Source organism: Bombus flavifrons, chromosome 8 (assembly GCF_040668555.2).
Source record: "Bombus flavifrons isolate JBK064 chromosome 8, iyBomFlav1_principal, whole genome shotgun sequence".
Classification (NCBI taxonomy): Eukaryota; Metazoa; Arthropoda; class Insecta; order Hymenoptera; family Apidae; genus Bombus; species Bombus flavifrons.
Genome location: NC_138449.1, coordinates 14794808 through 14813196, shown reverse-complemented (window position 1 = coordinate 14813196; position 18389 = coordinate 14794808). Strand labels below are relative to the sequence as shown.

Here is an 18389-nt window from a genome sequence, read left to right as displayed (position 1 = left end):
TTTCAGAAGAATTATACTAATAATGTGCCTGGTTATATTTATGTGATACATTATATTTATTTAGTAAATGCATGCTTTATAATCTTTCTAACAGATTGAAGCTCTTAATTTCGAATATTTTAAAGTATAAAAAAGTCTTATTAACGAAGTCATATACAATGTATGGAAATAATATATTTAAAAAGAATGGGAAAACTATTAAAATTAAGCCAAATATTTAATATACTGCAGCAGGCTTGGTATACAAGATATTTCAGAAAAATATCTTAAATACGAATTTTATAAATATATATGTATGTATATGTATATATATATATATATATATATATATATATATATACATACAGTATAAATATATACAAATTTGTAAAACAACAGAATGAAATAAAAGAATGAATTTATGTATATGCATAAATTTCTATTTTTGTCTGATATTTTTTATCATTATGTACATTATATTTATTTTTAAAAGAAATTTACTCAATATGAAAAAATATACATATATTATTATATACATATATTAATATACATATATTAATATATTTTTCTATATACAAGAATAGAAGAAGACTTATAGATTTTCAATACTTACACGTATTTGAATAGTATTATAGCATTTAAAAAGAAAAGTACAAAAATATTTTTGAAGTATATACATAAATGTAAATTTCTAAAAAAAAGTATGTTTACATTGATTTATAATGTTATATAAACTTTAATGATCATAATTAATCTTAATCATATTTGTTTTTTCAATACATATATTAAATGTTTGATAAATATATTCTTTCAAGTGTTATTTGTCTTTTATGATGTAATTTGTCTATGTATGTTGATTGTCTACTATTTTGTATTATTTGCTTCATATTTTGCATTTTTATTACTTTTTGTATATCAGAATAACATCTTTGGTAATAAAATATTGCATTGAGAAATTCCCACAGATTAAATTCTGGCCATAAAACAGTGGTAAAATAAATGCATGTATTTGATATCTGAAATTTATTAAATAACAATGTATTTAAAAAAGGGAAGGAAAAACAAAGAATTAGCCTATAATCTTTAAACTTACTTGCCACATAAGAAAGTCACTAAATCTGACTTCTCCAGAAGTACGAATTAATAAATCTGGATTTGGTGAATAATTAGTATATAAACAATTGGAAATCAAATTTTCATCAATATCTTCAGAAAGAATATCGCCATTTTGAACACCTTCGATTACATCTTTAATAGCATGTGTAATTTCATCTCTTGCTAAAATATTATATATGAAAGAAGGTAGAAAAATATAAAAGTTAATAATATTTATATTACATTATTTAATTGAGTGTAGCAAAAATGTTTGATATTTTAATGTATAAAGGTTTTTTTAAGTACACTTACACGTATAAGCAAATGCAATATTGAGAAATCCTTTATTATGTTCTTTAGTAAGAATCATAGTTTCTGCTATCAATTCTTGTATATTTTGAGGTAATAGCGACAAATTACCAATTATACGGACACATAATCCATGTTTTCGTATTTTATCCCTATATTCAAATATTTATTACATGGTATTATATTTACACAAATATTAAATAAACTGTTTTATAGATAAAACATGTTTCAACATACTTTTCATCCAATAATCTCTGGAATTTTTGTTCTGCAAGATTTAGAAGCCCATTTACTTCCTCTCGTTTCCTTTTAAAATTTTCAATACTAAATGCGTAAAATGTTACTTCTTGTATACCAAGATCTGTACACCATTGTAAAGTTTCAGCAAACTTATCAAATCTTAAAAATTACAATTTGCATTTAATATACAACATACATAAAATACATAAAATAGACAAAAATAAAATGTGAAAGCTACATTTACATGCGATATTTTTTACTAGTACACACCCTTTTGTATGTCCTTCTATTTTTTCCATTCCATTTTTACTTGCATAACGTCTATTACCATCCATTATAAATGCTACATGTTTAGGAATATGTCCAGTTCTTAAAATTCTTATAGCCAAATATTGAAACCAATTTAGAGTATTGTCCCTTATCCATGACATTGTTCACAAAGTTTCAAGTACAATACAAAAAGTCCTAACCAAATTGTTTTACAATAGTAATAAATAAGATATGTTAAAAAGAGATTTCTCTATATAAAAGTTGATAAATATTATACAAATTTAAATTATATAATTTTAATATTTACATATAATTTAAACTAATTTTACATGTTTAGCCATTTTTTAAATCTTTAATATATCAGTTGCCATAATATCTCATAAATCGAATGATGTGTATAATTTACTATAAATTTGTAACTGTGTAATTTTTAATAATGATAGTGTTAAATAATACTTAACAATATGTCATGTTTTATGAAAAAATAATACTAAAATCATCATTCTATTGACACGTCGACATTTAACCGTATTAGAATTTTGGAACACATTTATCGTCTTCAAAAATTATAACAATTTGTTACATAATATTCTTTATTTTTGTAAGATATATATCAATATAATAGTTCATATCCATTAGCAATTTTTTCGAGAATTCTAAAAACTTTCGAAAAGTTACATACGTGGTATCGCATACATACATACACACACATTCACATACATTACACAAATGTGTATATACATATCGTTACACATCGATATTTCGAGTTTATTCGAGTTACCTAGCATCCATCTTGAAGTTTTAGCTTTTGTGAAAAAATGCACATTATGTTTTTATTCCTCTTAAATATATGTAAGTATTTAAATATGTATAATAATATCAAATAATAATATTTTAATTAGCTTTGTCTAAAAAAGATACAAGCAGAATTCGATTTCATAATGCATGAAAATTTCTGTTATATCATATTACAAAATAAGTGCAAAAATATTATCATAGCATTAAAGCAGTAATATGATTAAAATTAAAAAATTAATTTAACACGTTCATGTCCTACAGCAGTATATAAAATTTAAATAAAACACAGTAAAAATTATATAAGGACATTATCATCCTTTTATTAACAGCAGTTTTCATGGTCATTATTTATTGTTTAACTCGAATCGCTGTAGAATTATGAAAGTTGTGTTTTAAGTAAAAATTTCTTTCCATTCCTCTACCAAAGCCTATAATTAATAATAATTAATTTATATTTATCAACATATAATAACAACAACGATAACAAACTTCATTTGATAACCTACTTTAGTTTATGTCACCTTTAAATCAAGATTGTCTGCTTTTTTTATATTTCTTACAATTGCGGTTACCGTCACTGTATTTTTAATTTCAAATAAACCGCGTTACATGGTGCAGATATCATCCACAAATCGTAATAAAAACTTCGAACATATCAAATTAAGGTCTATGATAGTAATATGAAAATTAGTTATCTAATTTCACTCTTTATTGAAATGTGAAAGAGAAGAGGAAAGTGTTTCATTCTCCTAAAGCGGTTCAAATGAAAATAAAATTATACAGGGTTTTGGGAGGCAAGTTACGTTCCTGAATAATATGGTACGTTGTGTCGACAATCGTGTGGGGGGGGGGACTACTTTCCGTTGAGGAGGTGAGCGTGCGTGTGCGTCTCGCGGTCGAGACCTCGCGAGAGAAAATGAAATCTGAAATGGTTACTACCGCGCTATGACCCTAAAAAGCAAATGTTTCTCTTTCTCTGTGAGTGAATAATAAACGATTGATCAGGCGAAATGGAGGGCAGCGTAACGAAGAACGAGACTGCAATAGCACCAGGTAAAGAATGGGAGCGATAAGCGCCCTTACTATCCGCAACGAAGCGAGGCGTGCGGTTCATTCCTAAGCAGCGTTCTTTCTTACAGAGCTGTACTTCCTAATTGCTAAATTCTTAGCGGCGGGACCTTGTCGCGAAGCCGCAGACGTAAGTATTATTGAATTGAAATCCATGAAATTTCGTTGTAACATATTATGATGAACAACGTACGTTCTAGGTGTTGAAGCGTGAATTGGAGCGAGCTAAGGTAAGACGATTGGTCTGAGTTGACGTTTTGCCGGGGTGACACTATACATACCCATCGGCTCCACATGGTTTGCACGTGGTTTCTGCTTGTCAAAACATTAGAATTTCAAGGTCGGCGACCTTGACGTTCGACAAATTGGCACAATTTTATCTCGAGTGTGATCGATCGATCGATCGACTTATTTTTATGATTTTTTTATTTTTTTATAGGTTTTACCGCAAAGACTAGATTGGGGAGGGCATGTACATAATCAAACCTTTGAAGAGTTGGTAAGTAAGATTAATATTTCAGGAAGGAATTTTATTTTGTGTATAATAATTCATCATATATGATGAAATAAATAGGTTATTTTTCGAAATAACATTATGATAAATTTTTGTTACGTCGTAAGCTAGTCAAATGCCAATGTATCAAGTACCCCTAATAGGGTGCTACCCCTTTTCTGTCCCACTCCTCAACCCTTCTTCCTCCTCCACTTCTCTGATCCTATGTTGCTGTTGCACAAGATTCTCCCACCATATTGCTTTCAACCAATAAGCATTAACTTCCGGCCATCTTGCATGCACTGATCAATGAATATATCTCATGCTCAGACCTTATTTATAGAAACTAGTATCGTGTGACGAGTCGGCTATTCGGATTGGTTGCGTTTGCTTGTTTGTCTTCTGATTGGTTACAAATAGGAACTACTTTAGATTACTTAAAATTCAATTAATAGTGCGAACTAGTTTTATTGCAAAACGTAATTATCATCTTTCTCTTCATATATATAATATCTGTGATCTAAATATTTGGATATCATAAAATACATATAATGATTGTATTATATTGTATGATCGTATATATTTGTAATGATATTATATTATAAAATAGGATATGAAAAGATAGTTATAAAGACATTCTAATGTTTTAGGAAAAGAAATATTCTCATATTGGATCAAATCATTTATTACAAATATGTGCCAGAATTGGACCAGTATTGGAAAAAGAGGTACCGCCATGCATACCAGGAGCGATATCCCTTCTAGGAGCTGGCAGACAATCTTTGTTACGTACACACGAAGGTAAAGTAAAAGATATAAATATGTTTAAGTAATTATTGAAATTATTTGACTTTTGGCATGAATATCTTAAATTTGTTGTAGATGTCCAACGTCAAGTGCATGGCATTATTTCATATTCTGGCAGACTAGGTGGAAAACCATTTTTGGCTTCACCTTATAGTTTATCAGTGCCTAATATAGGTAAATCAAATATTTATTTGTTTAGATTTGGTACATAAATATTGCTAATATCAACTATTTTTTTCAGTACATAAAGCATTTTATTGTTATGTTACTTCTTTTTTATATAGTACATGTACTTCAGGGAAGGGAGAATTCAGGGCCTCTAGGTCGACGAGAGGCAATACCAACAAAGTTTTACAATAAAATGCAGCTGTATAGACACACATTAGGACATTTATCTGCAGTATATTGTGTTCTTTTTGATCGCACTGGGAAATATATAATAACTGGTGCAGATGATTTACTTGTTAAAGTATGGAGTTCTATTGATGGGCGATTATTAGCAACTTTTCGAGGAGCATCTGCTGAAATTATGGATATTGCAGTAAATTTTGATAACACTTTACTTGCTGCTGGTAGCCTAGATCGAATATTAAGAGTTTGGTGTTTTCAAACAATGTCTCCTGTAAGTTGATTAGAATGTTAATTAATGTTATTATAAAGACTGATTTTGTTAAATTCATTTTTATTACTTTTTATCAGGTTGCAGTTCTATCTGGACACTCTGGTATGATTACATCTGTAAATTTTTGTCCTATATCTTGTAATGGCGTATATTATTTAGTTTCTACAAGTACAGATGGATCTGTTGCTTTCTGGTCTCATACAAAGAAAGGCAATGAAAGAGCAGTTTTTCAGTAAGTTTCAATAATATTTATATCCCGTACATAATGAAAAATAACATTATATCTTTTTTTTTTTTAGGCCAAAACCAATTCAATACCATGAAAAAATGCGGCCTGGTCAAGCACAAATGATATGTGCATCATTTAGCCCTGGTGGTGCATTTATGGCTGCTGGTTCTGCAGATCATCATGTTAGAGTGTATGCAATGTTAGGAGATGATGGTCCATGTAGAGTTTTAGAGGTGGAAGCACATTCTGATACAGTTGATAGTATTCAATGGGCACATAATGGTTTAAAATTTATTTCGGGTTCTAAAGATGGTACTGCAAATGTTTGGCATTTTGAACAACAACAATGGATATACAAACGTTTGTTGATGACTACAAAACTTCCTGGGTAATTAAAGTATTATGAATATTTTTTATGAATATTTTTCTGTATAATATTAATGACTAAATATTATTTTGTTCTTATAATTTCTAGAGAATCAGAAACAGAAGATGATTCTAACAAAAAGGCTAAGGTGACTATGGTTAGTTGGGATGTAAGTGATGAATGGGTTATTACAGCTGTAAATGATAGTTGTCTTAAAGTATGGAATGCAAAATCAGGTGAACTGGTGAAAATTTTACGTGGACATAAAGATGAAGTTTTTGTGTTAGAATCTCATCCCATAGATCCCCGTGTTATATTAAGTGCTGGACATGACGGACAACTTATAATTTGGGATGTTCTGAACACAGAACCGATAGCATGCTTTCAAAATTTTATTGAAGGGCAAGGTAATGGTGCTGTTTTTGATGCAAAGTGGTCTCCAGATGGAACAATGTTAGCAGCAACAGATTCTCATGGACATCTTTTAATATATGGGTTTGGATCTGGTGTGGAGAAACTTAAAATAGTAAATACATTTGTTTTTATATAATTGTTATATCTATTAACACATTAGAATTGTATATTCTCTATTTTATATTTCTATAGGTACCCAAAGAATTATTTTTCCATACGGATTATAGACCCTTAATACGAGATGCAAATAATTATGTTTTGGATGAACAAACACAAACTGCACCTCATTTAATGCCTCCACCATTTTTAGTAGATGTTGATGGAAATCCTTATCCTCCAGCTCTGCAAAGATTGGTTCCTGGGAGAGAAAACTGTAGAGGAGAACAATTAGTACCAAATATTGCAGTAGGTGCTGGAGGTACATAAATTATTTTATTTCTGTTCAGGTGGATAGTAGGTCGGTTGTAGGTAGGATAGTGCTGCTCCTGGCGTATAGGTCGCTGTGAGGTACCGCTGCTGGATTGCCTTCTTTTCAGTTAGGATTCGTGGAGAAAAAATCGGACTACGTGTGCCGGGATTTGAACCTGGTCTGGAACGTTCGTAACCAACGGCGCCAACCACTGCTCTACCGTCGTCCGGGTCTTAGTTTGCTGTCGAGTGCCGCTATAGTACCCCCTCACCAATGATAACGTTCTCTTCTTTGTTGTACATATGGTCGTACGACTTCGCTCGTCGTTTTTTCCGTGTGTAGTTGCGAGAGTTCGACATCTGCGGATTTGTCGTTTCGATGCGGGCTACAGCGTCGGTCGCTTGTTGTCAAACCCGTGCAGATGTTGCGCGAAGTCTTCGATGTGGCAGTGAGTACCTGTCGGTACGGTGCGTGCGTTTCAGCGTACGGTCGCCGCGGCGTGGTAGTAGGTCTCCGTTTCCACATTCTTAGATTCGCGGTGATCGAAGTCTCGGCAGCGCTATCACGGTCGTCACCTCTTTTCACTGTAGATCATCACGTCGGGGTCACCAATTTGAGGTGGGTATAGGTAGTGGTGATAGTGCTGCTCCTGGCGTATAGGTCGCTGTGTTCTCAGTTAGGAATCGTGGAGAAAAAATCGGACTACGTGTTCCGGGATTTGAACCTGGTTTGGAACCTTTGTAACCAACGCCGCTAACCACTGCTCTACCGTCGTCTGTGTCTTAGTATCCTGTTGAATGCCGCTATACTATTTATTATTGTTTATTTTATGTATAATCTGATATTTCCTGAAGCTTTAAAAGATATATATCTTATTTTATAGGGATGCAAGAAGTTATAGAAGGACTTCCAGCTCAAGAACCACGGTCCAATATTGATCAGTTAATTGAAGCGCTTGCACAAAGACAAAATATTAATGCTGATGCAGAAAATGCAGCTGATGAAAGAGAAGAAAATGCAGCAGAGCAACCAGTTCGTCAAATGGCTAGTCCGCGAGGAAGCAGGTCTGGTTTAAGAAGAGTTGGAGATGTCGAAGGTGTACGACAAAGTAGTGGTAATTGGCAAAGAGATAATACTACACCTTGGAATAAGCCTATTCTTGCTCGACCCATGAATCCAGCTATTAGAGAAACACAATTTAAAACTTTGTATGTTTTGTATTATAAATTACTTCCTTCTTCATGAATATATCTATAAGTAGTTTAAATTCATAAATAAGGATATAATGTTTATAGACATGCAACGGCAGAAATGGAACTCGAAAATTTGAAACGCGAAATGAGAAAAAGACCACAACCAGTATCAAATACTGCCAATACCGAAGGTAATATAGGTAGTCGAATAGCAAATCGAAAACGCAATAGAACTACTAGACATGGATATAGAACTAGAGCTATGCGTAGTGAAGAACAAGAAGATGATGAGTTCGAGGTATTTTTTATACAATTTTAATTCAAATTAATAATTCGTATATACTTAATAATTCGTAAATCTTTACAGAATCCCGATAATGCGGCAACAACAGGAAGTTCAGCCAGTAGTAATAGTAATGATTCTACTGCTCATGAAGAAGATTTGTGTTCTGATAGTTCCACATCAGAGTCTAGTACTGAATATTCAGATTGGATTGCAGATCATGGTTTAAATTTAGAACCACCAAAGCGAAGTAAACGCAAACCTGTAAAAAAACGATCTCTTACACCACCAAGTGATATGGACAGAAGGCGTAATAGACGTCCTAGAAAAAAGGTAGGTAAAAACGTTCTTTGTAAATAAATTTATTATTTTCTCTCTTTCGAAATTTTCTTTTTATTTAAAGGATATTCCATTGTCTACTGGCATTGATGATATCCCAGAAGTTTTTAGACCTTCAGAATGGCTTACCGAAATAATACCAAGGAAAGCTCCATATTATCCTCAAATGGGTGATGAAATAGTATATTTTCGACAAGGTCACCAATTCTACTTAGACGCTGTTAGGAATAAAAAAGTATATGAACTTGGTCCACGATGTGAACCATGGAATAAAGTCAATATAAGAGTAAGATTTTTTTCTCTCAATTTACTTTGTGAACATTAGTATTAGTTACTTAGAAAAACATTTGATATTCTGCAGGCACAGGAATTTGTAAAAGTAGTAGGTATAAAGTATGAAATACGTCCACCTCGACTATGCTGTTTAAAGTTGGCGTTAATGGATGAATATGGAAAATTAACAGGAGAAAATTTTACTATTAAATATCACGATATGGCTGATGTGTTAGATTTTTTAGTTTTACGTCAAACATTTGACACAGCTTTGGCACGTAGTTGGTCTGAAGGAGACCGATTTCGTTGCATGATTGATGACGGATGGTGGATGGGTCAAATACAATCAATGGAACCTTTAGACGAAGATTTTCCAGAATCGTTTTTCATGTGTTTCCGTGTCAGATGGGATAATGGCGAATATGAGAGAATGAGTCCTTGGGATCTTGAACCAATTGATGAAAATAGTATGTGTGTGTTCAAATGTTTTAACAATTAAAAATTTTTTGGAGAATATTGGGAAAAGTAACTGGTAAACTTTGGAAAAATATAAAATCTTAATTTATTCACAGTGTGAATATGAGTATTCATTTTATTGATATTAATACCTTGTATAATGTGTTATGTATTACAGGACTTCCAGTAGTACTTGGAGGTGCAGTTCCTGTGCTTCAAGAAGAGATACGTACAATACTATATCAGCCTCATGCAGAGGAATGGCCAATGGGAGATAGAGAAGCAACATGCCGCAGAATTATACGTGGACTAGATCAAGTGATGAGCCTTGCAATTGCAGAACCTTTTATGGCGCCTGTTGATCTCAATGCATATCCTTCATATGCATTTGTTGTGGAATATCCTATTGATTTAACAACCATAAAAGCTCGTTTTGAAAACCATTTTTATCGAAGAATAACATCCGCACAGTTTGATGTCAGATACTTAGCAACAAATGCAGAACAATTTAATGAACCACATAGTCAAATAGTAAAGCATGCAAGAATAGTTACCGACCTATGTCTACGTATTATAAAGTAAGGTCTAGTTTATTTATTCACAAAATTTAATATCATTTACATATTTTTTTTATTTTATTTTAACTTTATCAAGATATGATTAATAAAAATGTATTATTTTCCATTTATACAGAGAAACTACAGAATTAGATGTACCGGCTGTTTATCACCAATTGGTTGACACATACCATTCTTCTGAATCAGAAGTTGATGTAGAAGATGCAAAGGATAGACCTTCAACTAGCACTCAGAGAGCAACCTCGAGCAGAAATTTACGTTCACAAGAAGCATCAGCTGATTGGAAAGTAGCATGTCGTCAATTATTAGAAACGTTATGGCAATGTGAAGATTCTATTCCTTTCAGGTAAAATAAATTAATATTAGTATATTGATACGCATAATATACATATGCGAGACGGATATCTTTTGTAATAATTTTTATTTGATTTTTTATAGAGAACCAGTTGATAGATTAGAGCACCCAGATTATCATCAAATTATAGATACACCAATGGATTTACGTACGGTAAAAGAGGATTTATTAGGAGGAAATTATGAAACTCCCATAGAATTTGCCAAAGACATGCGGTTAATATTTACAAATAGTAGAAATTATAATACTAACAAACGATCAAGGGTATGTCATACTTATTATTATGTGAAGAATATTACAAGTATTGTACAAGATAATGGTACAATCTTTATTCTAGATATATTCAATGACAATAAGATTATCAGCCATGTTTGAAGAGCATATGGGAAGAATTATTTCAAACTGGAAATCTGCAAGAAGACGCAATAATAATGCAAAAAATACAAGAGGGAAAGCTAAAAGGGGCAAAGTTCGGTTAACAAATGGCACTGGTATGCTTTCATTATATCAGTTAAAAATATTTGATAAAATAAATTAGATAAATTTAGAATAAATTTTAAACAATTGATATGATATGTAGCACCTTCAAAATCAAAATCTGCTTGTTTGGATGATGATGATGAGATAAATAGTGAGGATGATGATTCAGATGAAGTGGAAAAGAATAATTCTAACATGTGTGCACCAGGTATATATATATATTGTTTTTGTAGTATACACATACACATATATAAATACATAGAATGTTATCAGAGAGCAGAGTGAGAACATGTGAATAGATATTAATAACTTGACATTATATGATAATAATAAGAATAAAATAATGATAATAAAATTATAATAAATATATTATAAAATAATAAAGATTAATCACATAGCTATGTGAAAAGGAAAAAAAACATTGATTAACATTTTTTTATTTTATAGGGCCATCACGTATGACAAATGGACATACAAAACGTTCTGCTACTGCAACGCGACCTACGCTAAAACTTCGGATATCTAGATCTGCAGTACCTAAAAAACCAAAAGAAAGTGGAAGTGAAGCCAGTGACTCGGAAGCTTCCACAGAAAGTGAAAGTAGTGGTAGTGTACCTGTAAGAAGGACACGAGCTAGAAAAACGGTACCCAGTGTTAGTGCTGATAGTGATTCTGGGGAAGTATATACACCCAGTGGACGTGGAAAACAAACTCGGAAAAATCGTGCGAAAAATACCAGAAATAGTAAACAAGTAAAGTCAAAGTCAAAGCTAAACTTTTACGAAAACTCAAAGAATGATAAGTATGAGGATGATGAAGCATTTTCTGCAAATGAATTATCAGATGAAGAAAGTGAAGAGGAAGTTATTAATAGAAGTAGAACGAGATCACGAAAATTAGCATCTACACCCGAACACAATGAAAGTTTGAAGAACACGACAAAAAGTGGAAGAAATAATATTGAAAGTCAGAGTGAGGAAGAAGAGGAAGAGGAAGAAGAGGACGAAGAAGAAGAAGAAGAAGAACAACAGTCTCAAAATGAAATTAATAATCAGGATTCAGATAGTGAAGAATCAGACAAAGGTTTTGTATCATCAAGATCTCAAAGAAGAATTCGTGGAACAAGAGAAATACAAAATCAAGAAACTGTACAAAATTCAAGAAGAACTGGAAAACGACCTCGCTATAATGAAGAAAGTGATGAGAGCAATACAATGCCAGTTAGAAATCGACGTAAAATTAAGCGTCGATATTATGCAGAAGAAAGTGATGAAAGTCCTGAACCTGAAAATGTACCACGTATTAGTATAAGTAGCAGAGGGCGTGTGCGCAAAATGACGGAACGTGCACGGGCTTTTCTGTTAGATTCACCCTAACAGCATCTTTCATACTAGTAATAAAAGTGTAAATTATGATTTTTCAAGTAATTCTTACCAATGTTTAAGAATAATGTAAAAATTTAAAATGTTATTTGATAATGTTTATTCTGAAACACTCGACTGTATAAACACTTGACTGTATCCATATTATAGCATTACACTAAACTTGTGTATGCCAGGATATATTGTCTGAAAAGTTTAAGGTAAGATTATAGATAGGCTGTACGTATAAACACTTGAGATTGTCATAGCAATTCATCATAAACACTGCTACAAAGTACTTCCATTATTATGAAGCACATTGGTAATGTTATTTTTTCATGTTTAAATATGTAATCAATTAGCAGTGCATAAGACAGATTTAATAGCAAGCGGAAACAGTGTAATCATTCTATAATATTCGTTTGTTTGATCAACATACTTTTTATACATTTTTCCAAATTTTATGATATTACTGGTTATTTGAATATAAAATATTTATTGTAGTTTTAACTTAGGCATCATTCCCAATACCTAGAATGGAATAACGATTAAATCGTTATACAATTATTTTTGCAACTGTTATTGATAATATATTGTTTAAAAATATTAATGGAAGAGTATTCTTTACAAATCCTGAATTTACATACAATAATGACAGCAAAAAATAGGATGTATGATAATGTTTATATTACATTATTGAAAATATGTTATTGTACCTGGAATAATATAAAAAAAATACCCATCTTGTTCGGGGAACATAACTTTAAGCTTAGCTCAATAATTTCAACTTCTGCTTTTTTGACAAATGAAAAACTACTTTCATGCTAAGATCTTAAACAGTCAAAAAAAGGCATTATCTTCTACATGCAATTGATAAAAATAATCTGTATCAGTGTTTATGTTTATATTTGATTACACAAATGAAATTATATTGTAAATCTTTTTAATAACACTGACATTTACTTAATGAATTTAGTATTTGCATATTTGTACATTTTTCTAATAAGATAATTTTTCCTCTAATATGTCCTAAGACAAAATAAAATTGGTTTCAGATCGAAAATTGTTTTCAGATTGAACATATATGTGGAATATTATTTTTTTATTGTGTGCATACTTTTAATATTCATAAATTAAATCAAGTGTTTGTACATTGAAGAAAGAATTGTACTTACCATCCATATTGTGTAAATTACATTAAATGAGGCAGTGCCTTTACATATATGATTATTTATTTAAAGAACATAGATAAAATTCTTTTGTTGTTTAAAAGAATAATCACACAAAAACTAAATACCTTTCAATTTCATTAATTTAATAACGGCACTGTTTTCGCTTTTTGCAACTATACTTAAAATATATTATTTGTAAATATAAATACACACTGTAAAATGATTGCAATTTTTTTTAAAGTTATGTAAAACAAATGTGTGCTTTACATGATCTGTAGTATGAAGTAGAAAGTTTTTACATGTAATTTGTATGTCCGTTAGAAAATTAAGAACCAATGCTCGTGCGATTTTAGGAATTTTTCATATATAGAAATAGACATTTTTCAGATTTATATAGCATAAAAGTTATTTCACTTACTATACAATAGGATACAAGTTTTTCAAGGCAGTTATGCAACCGGCAAACTAACATAGTATAAGAATATGTGCACAAATATTGGAAGTCTTGACTGTCTCGGGCCATTGTGATATTAGCTTAAGAATATTAAACATAAAATGATATAAATAATAATAATTAGAAATATAACGGATATTTTTTTAATAACGCCTTGAAGAGAAGGAGTCATATCATGTGGACTCAAGAAGTCAAATATCTGGTTATATTATAATTTAATACCGATCTTAACTTTGATCATTTAATTACATTACTATTAACGTGTTTCGTATCTTAATCTTCAGAATTAATATAATTTCGTGTACATAAATATTGTTAAATAACAAAACTTAACACAGAAATTTTCGATTTATGTAAAATTCAAAACTTTAGTTGTGAAATCAATGTACTCTGTTGCATACTTAGTTTATCGAAACCCACCGTCACCAATAAAAAGATATTAAATTGTTTCATATTTGTTCCTTATTTATTTAAAAACCTGTTTTTTAAATCCTAATTTCATTAATTACAAAATTGAACATAAACCTTTATTTTGACGCCAGATGGCAGTTTTGGTTATGCTCTTTTTGGTTAAATTGGTAATTTTCTAAATCTTATATAGAAAAATTAATGTTATTTTTTAATATTATTGCAATATGTTTTATATATAATATTTATAAAAAATTATATCCAAATGTTATAATTTCTGAAAAATATTTCACCAGTAATGTAATATAGTATAATAAATTAATATAATTACTATATTATTAAAATGTTATAGATAGAAACTTTCTTCAAATAAAATGATTATGGAATATAATACGATATAAAGTAATAAAAATTGTATCAATATTTTAATAACGAATTATGTTTGTTATGCTTTCATTTAGGAAAAAAGATATAATGTTGGATGCCCTGACAATATCGTCAGAATATCTTCCGGTAAGAGGTCGCATACTTCTCAATGTTCATGAATCCTTTTCCGGTAGAGTAACAAAATGACTGGCTTCAGTAATAAGGTATGTATCTTTTATTTAATGTTTTAAGTCCTTAAAAGTAGTTTAAGCTACACAATATATTTCTTTTAATCTGTACACTATACATAGAAATTAAGAAATACTTTTTCCCCCACTCGATATTACTTTTTCTAGAAATATATTCTTTGTATCTGAATTCATGTACACGTGTTTTCTTGCAATATCATTTGCTATATTTCCTCAAACAACGATGCAAGTTCTTTATGTGATTATTTTTCGGTATGAAAATAGTACATGCATACATTAATTATACGGTATCTTAGAAATAATTATTTTATTTTTAAAGCTGTCAATTGACACGTGTTATTTGTTATTGGTAATCGTACATACATTTATGCAATTCAAATCTTCGGTAAAACCGAAAATTCATTGTTGTAAATATTTATTTTATATAACGCCTTAATATGGAACAAAAAAAATATTAATTGCCATAATTATGTTTTCAGCCAATATTAATTGATGGCCGTGGCCATTTACTTGGTCGTTTGGCAGCTATTATTGCCAAAACGATCCTACAGGGCAATAAAGTAATTGTTGTTCGCAGCGAACAACTCAACATTTCTGGTAATTTCTTCAGGTTAGTAATATTATAATTAAGTATTCGTGATATATATGTATTCTTTTTTTTAAGTATTTTCACGTATAATTATTCCAGTGTGTTTCATATAACTTTTTATTTTAGGAATAAGCTGAAATTTATGTCGTTTTTACGTAAGAGATGTAATGTAAATCCAGCTCGTGGACCCTTTCATTTCCGTGCTCCTAGTAAGATACTTTGGAAAACAGTTCGTGGTATGTTGAAATATGACTTATTTACATGGAATTTTATACTTTATATTAATCGATGATTATGTATATATTACCTACATTATTTGATAATATCATGAAAAAAACATTTATATGAGATTATTAATTTATAAACAATTAAACAACCTTGCATATGTTTTACAGTATACTGTATAAATAAAAATATCATTGAATTTATAGGAATGATCCCACATAAAACACAAAGGGGGAAGGATGCTCTCAGAAGGTTAAAGGTTTATGAAGGTTGTCCACCACCATATGACCGCAGAAAACGTGTTGTTGTACCAGGTGCCATGAGAGTTATGTGTCTTAAACCTGGTAGGAAGGTAAGATAGAACATTAATTTAAAAATATATTTATTATATTTGGTAAATTATTTAATTATTTACAATGATGGTATGGTAATTTGCGCCTGAGTATAATTGCTTTTATACTTTGTGATGTCACATTTAACTGAGTAAATAATAAAAAAATGTATATAAATATATTCCATCTAAAAAACATTGATACTAATACAATGTTATTTTTTAGTACTGTCATGTAGGTAGATTATCTCATGAAGTTGGATGGAAATATAAGGCTGTTGTACGTACATTGGAAAACAAGAGACGTGTCAGATCAATTCTTGAAGTTCAAAAGAGAGATAAGCTTAAGGTATATCTAAAAACATTACAAATATAAATGATATCAAGAACTATTTCTTATACGCTTCATTTCTTATTTCAGAAACTTACCAAACAAGCGGGGCAAACAGTTGCAAAGGCTACCGCACCGTATACAGCAATCATTAATAATTTTGGATACAATTAATACAAAAATTGTAAAAATAATAAAGCTCCATAAACATTTTACATTGAGTTATTATTGTATTTTACACTATCATGATTATATATCCCTATATATATTTTTAGGTATATAAAAAGATGCAAATTCTAATAATATAGGTTTCTTAAGATATAAGATTTATTCATAAACATATTTACATAATATACGTGAGAGAGACAAGATAAATTAATTAGCTTTCTATACTATCTACTGTAAAAACAACAGTTCCTGCTTTATCATTATCTTCATCATCATACACTTCATTTTCTTCGTCTTCTGAAATAGAAAGATCGGATTCTTTTTCATCTTGTACGCGATAAGTACCTACATTTTCAGGTGGAGGACCAATGTTATGTAAACCAAATTGATCAGCTAATCTTTCAGCTGCGTGTTTAGCTTGAATCTCCTAGGTATTACAATTTTTATTATAATTTATGTGTAATATATATTTTTCACAAATATTTAAAATATAAAAATTAGTTACTTGAAGTTTTTCAGTTTGTTCCTTTTGTAACTGAAGGGATTCAGTTAAATTGATGACTTTTACAGCACCGTGAACTATAAGAGGTGGGGTTGCTGCTGTAACTTCCCAATGTTTATTCTGTTTTCTCAGTTTTTCTTTTTCTGGATCATGTACATCAGACTTGGTTGTTCTATATGGCTTGAATGGTTCTCTCTTTTTATCATTGTTTTCTCGAGGTTGTTCTACTTTATTAACAATATATGTAATGTGCTCAGGAGTTTTTGTCTTAAAAGATTCTATTTCTGCCAAATCTTCTGGCTTAATTAAACTTTCCTCTGGTGGAAGATGCATAATCTTTTTTTTGTGAACCCCACATCCCGTAGGCTAATAATAGCAAATAATAAACATAGATATACAAAATTGATATATAATACTAATCTACATATATATATATATATATATATATATATTTCATAAGGCATATAGTCTACAATCTAATACAAGTAACTTACTTGAGCTAATATTTTTAAGGGGTCTTCTTCATCATCGCTATCAAGTTCAACAATTTTGACAGTATCTTTGGTTTCACTATATTTGCCTGTCCATTCTAATTTATTTATAGCAGCTTTACCTTCAGATGCTAAGTTTAACCTTGATAAAAGATTAGCTGCCTGCTCAACTTCATTTTTATGTTCTAGTTCTTTTAATATTTTATCACGAAAAGATTTGATCTTTTCTCCTTTGTCTGGCAGCTTTAATACAAATGTTCTAAAACAGAAATTTTTATATTTTGTCAAAAAGTAGTTTAATAAAGAGTATAGTTTATATCTTAGACCTTACCTACTTATTACTAAGAATTTTATTTTGTCTTTCTAATAATTCCTCTAATTCAAACTTTTGTTTGTTTCTTAAATCCTCTATGTACCCTTGACTTTCTTTCTTGGGAGGAGGTGGTAAATCACCTGGTACTTTATTAATTATTTTTTTCTGATACATTTCTCTTTATTTATCCAAATTGTAAAATTTGAAATAGTTAGGAGTTATTTTATTAATATTTATAGGAATAATATTTTTAGAATGACGGAAATTCTTAAAAAAATTAATGTTATGTGTTTTTAAATTAATTATTATTTAAATCAATAATTACAAGTCAGTTATTACGCATTTAATTATGACGTTATGTGTAGTGACGTACATAAACTGAATCAAATTACATTACTTTTCACTGAACAGA

General features: G+C 30.2%; 4 protein-coding genes across 6 annotated transcripts; 2 read left to right on the top strand and 2 right to left on the bottom strand.

The window, feature by feature from the left end:
* Positions 1–575: 575 nt before the first annotated feature.
* On the bottom strand, positions 576–2634 carry Dhdds (Dehydrodolichyl diphosphate synthase subunit). 3 transcript variants are annotated; one of them, XM_069118889.1, is made up of 6 exons: positions 2576–2634; positions 1894–2088; positions 1621–1782; positions 1387–1535; positions 1073–1257; positions 576–995 (listed from the first exon to the last, which is right to left on the bottom strand). In XM_069118889.1, exons 2-6 carry the CDS (start codon positions 2052–2054, stop codon positions 765–767), a joined length of 888 nt encoding a protein of 295 aa, XP_068974990.1. In that variant the 5' UTR covers positions 2055–2088; positions 2576–2634; the 3' UTR covers positions 576–764. The 3 variants fall into 3 exon arrangements, with proteins under 3 accessions (XP_068974990.1, XP_068974988.1, XP_068974989.1); XM_069118887.1 differs by having other exon boundaries at positions 2201–2629; XM_069118888.1 differs by having other exon boundaries at positions 2355–2629.
* An 896-nt stretch (positions 2635–3530) lies between these two features.
* On the top strand, positions 3531–14487 carry BRWD3 (bromodomain and WD repeat-containing protein). The gene is made up of 22 exons (XM_069118886.1): positions 3531–3744; positions 3831–3889; positions 3960–3989; positions 4199–4258; positions 4903–5053; positions 5135–5233; positions 5344–5681; positions 5759–5913; positions 5981–6298; positions 6386–6803; positions 6884–7109; positions 7984–8308; positions 8396–8591; positions 8661–8909; positions 8980–9201; positions 9277–9655; positions 9823–10222; positions 10338–10568; positions 10661–10841; positions 10915–11068; positions 11158–11265; positions 11505–14487. Exons 1-22 carry the CDS (start codon positions 3702–3704, stop codon positions 12431–12433), a joined length of 5271 nt encoding a protein of 1756 aa, XP_068974987.1. The 5' UTR covers positions 3531–3701; the 3' UTR covers positions 12434–14487.
* A 431-nt stretch (positions 14488–14918) lies between these two features.
* Positions 14919–16718, top strand: RpL13A (ribosomal protein L13A). The gene is made up of 6 exons (XM_069118529.1): positions 14919–15042; positions 15507–15637; positions 15743–15852; positions 16048–16193; positions 16399–16521; positions 16594–16718. Exons 1-6 carry the CDS (start codon positions 15022–15024, stop codon positions 16675–16677), a joined length of 615 nt encoding a protein of 204 aa, XP_068974630.1. The 5' UTR covers positions 14919–15021; the 3' UTR covers positions 16678–16718.
* A 90-nt stretch (positions 16719–16808) lies between these two features.
* Positions 16809–18377, bottom strand: Polr2M (RNA polymerase II subunit M). The gene is made up of 4 exons (XM_069118521.1): positions 18000–18377; positions 17668–17923; positions 17177–17539; positions 16809–17098 (listed from the first exon to the last, which is right to left on the bottom strand). The coding sequence occupies exons 1-4, from the start codon at positions 18149–18151 to the stop codon at positions 16883–16885; spliced, it is 987 nt and encodes a 328-aa protein (XP_068974622.1). The 5' UTR covers positions 18152–18377; the 3' UTR covers positions 16809–16882.
* Between the last annotated feature and the right edge of the window lie 12 nt (positions 18378–18389).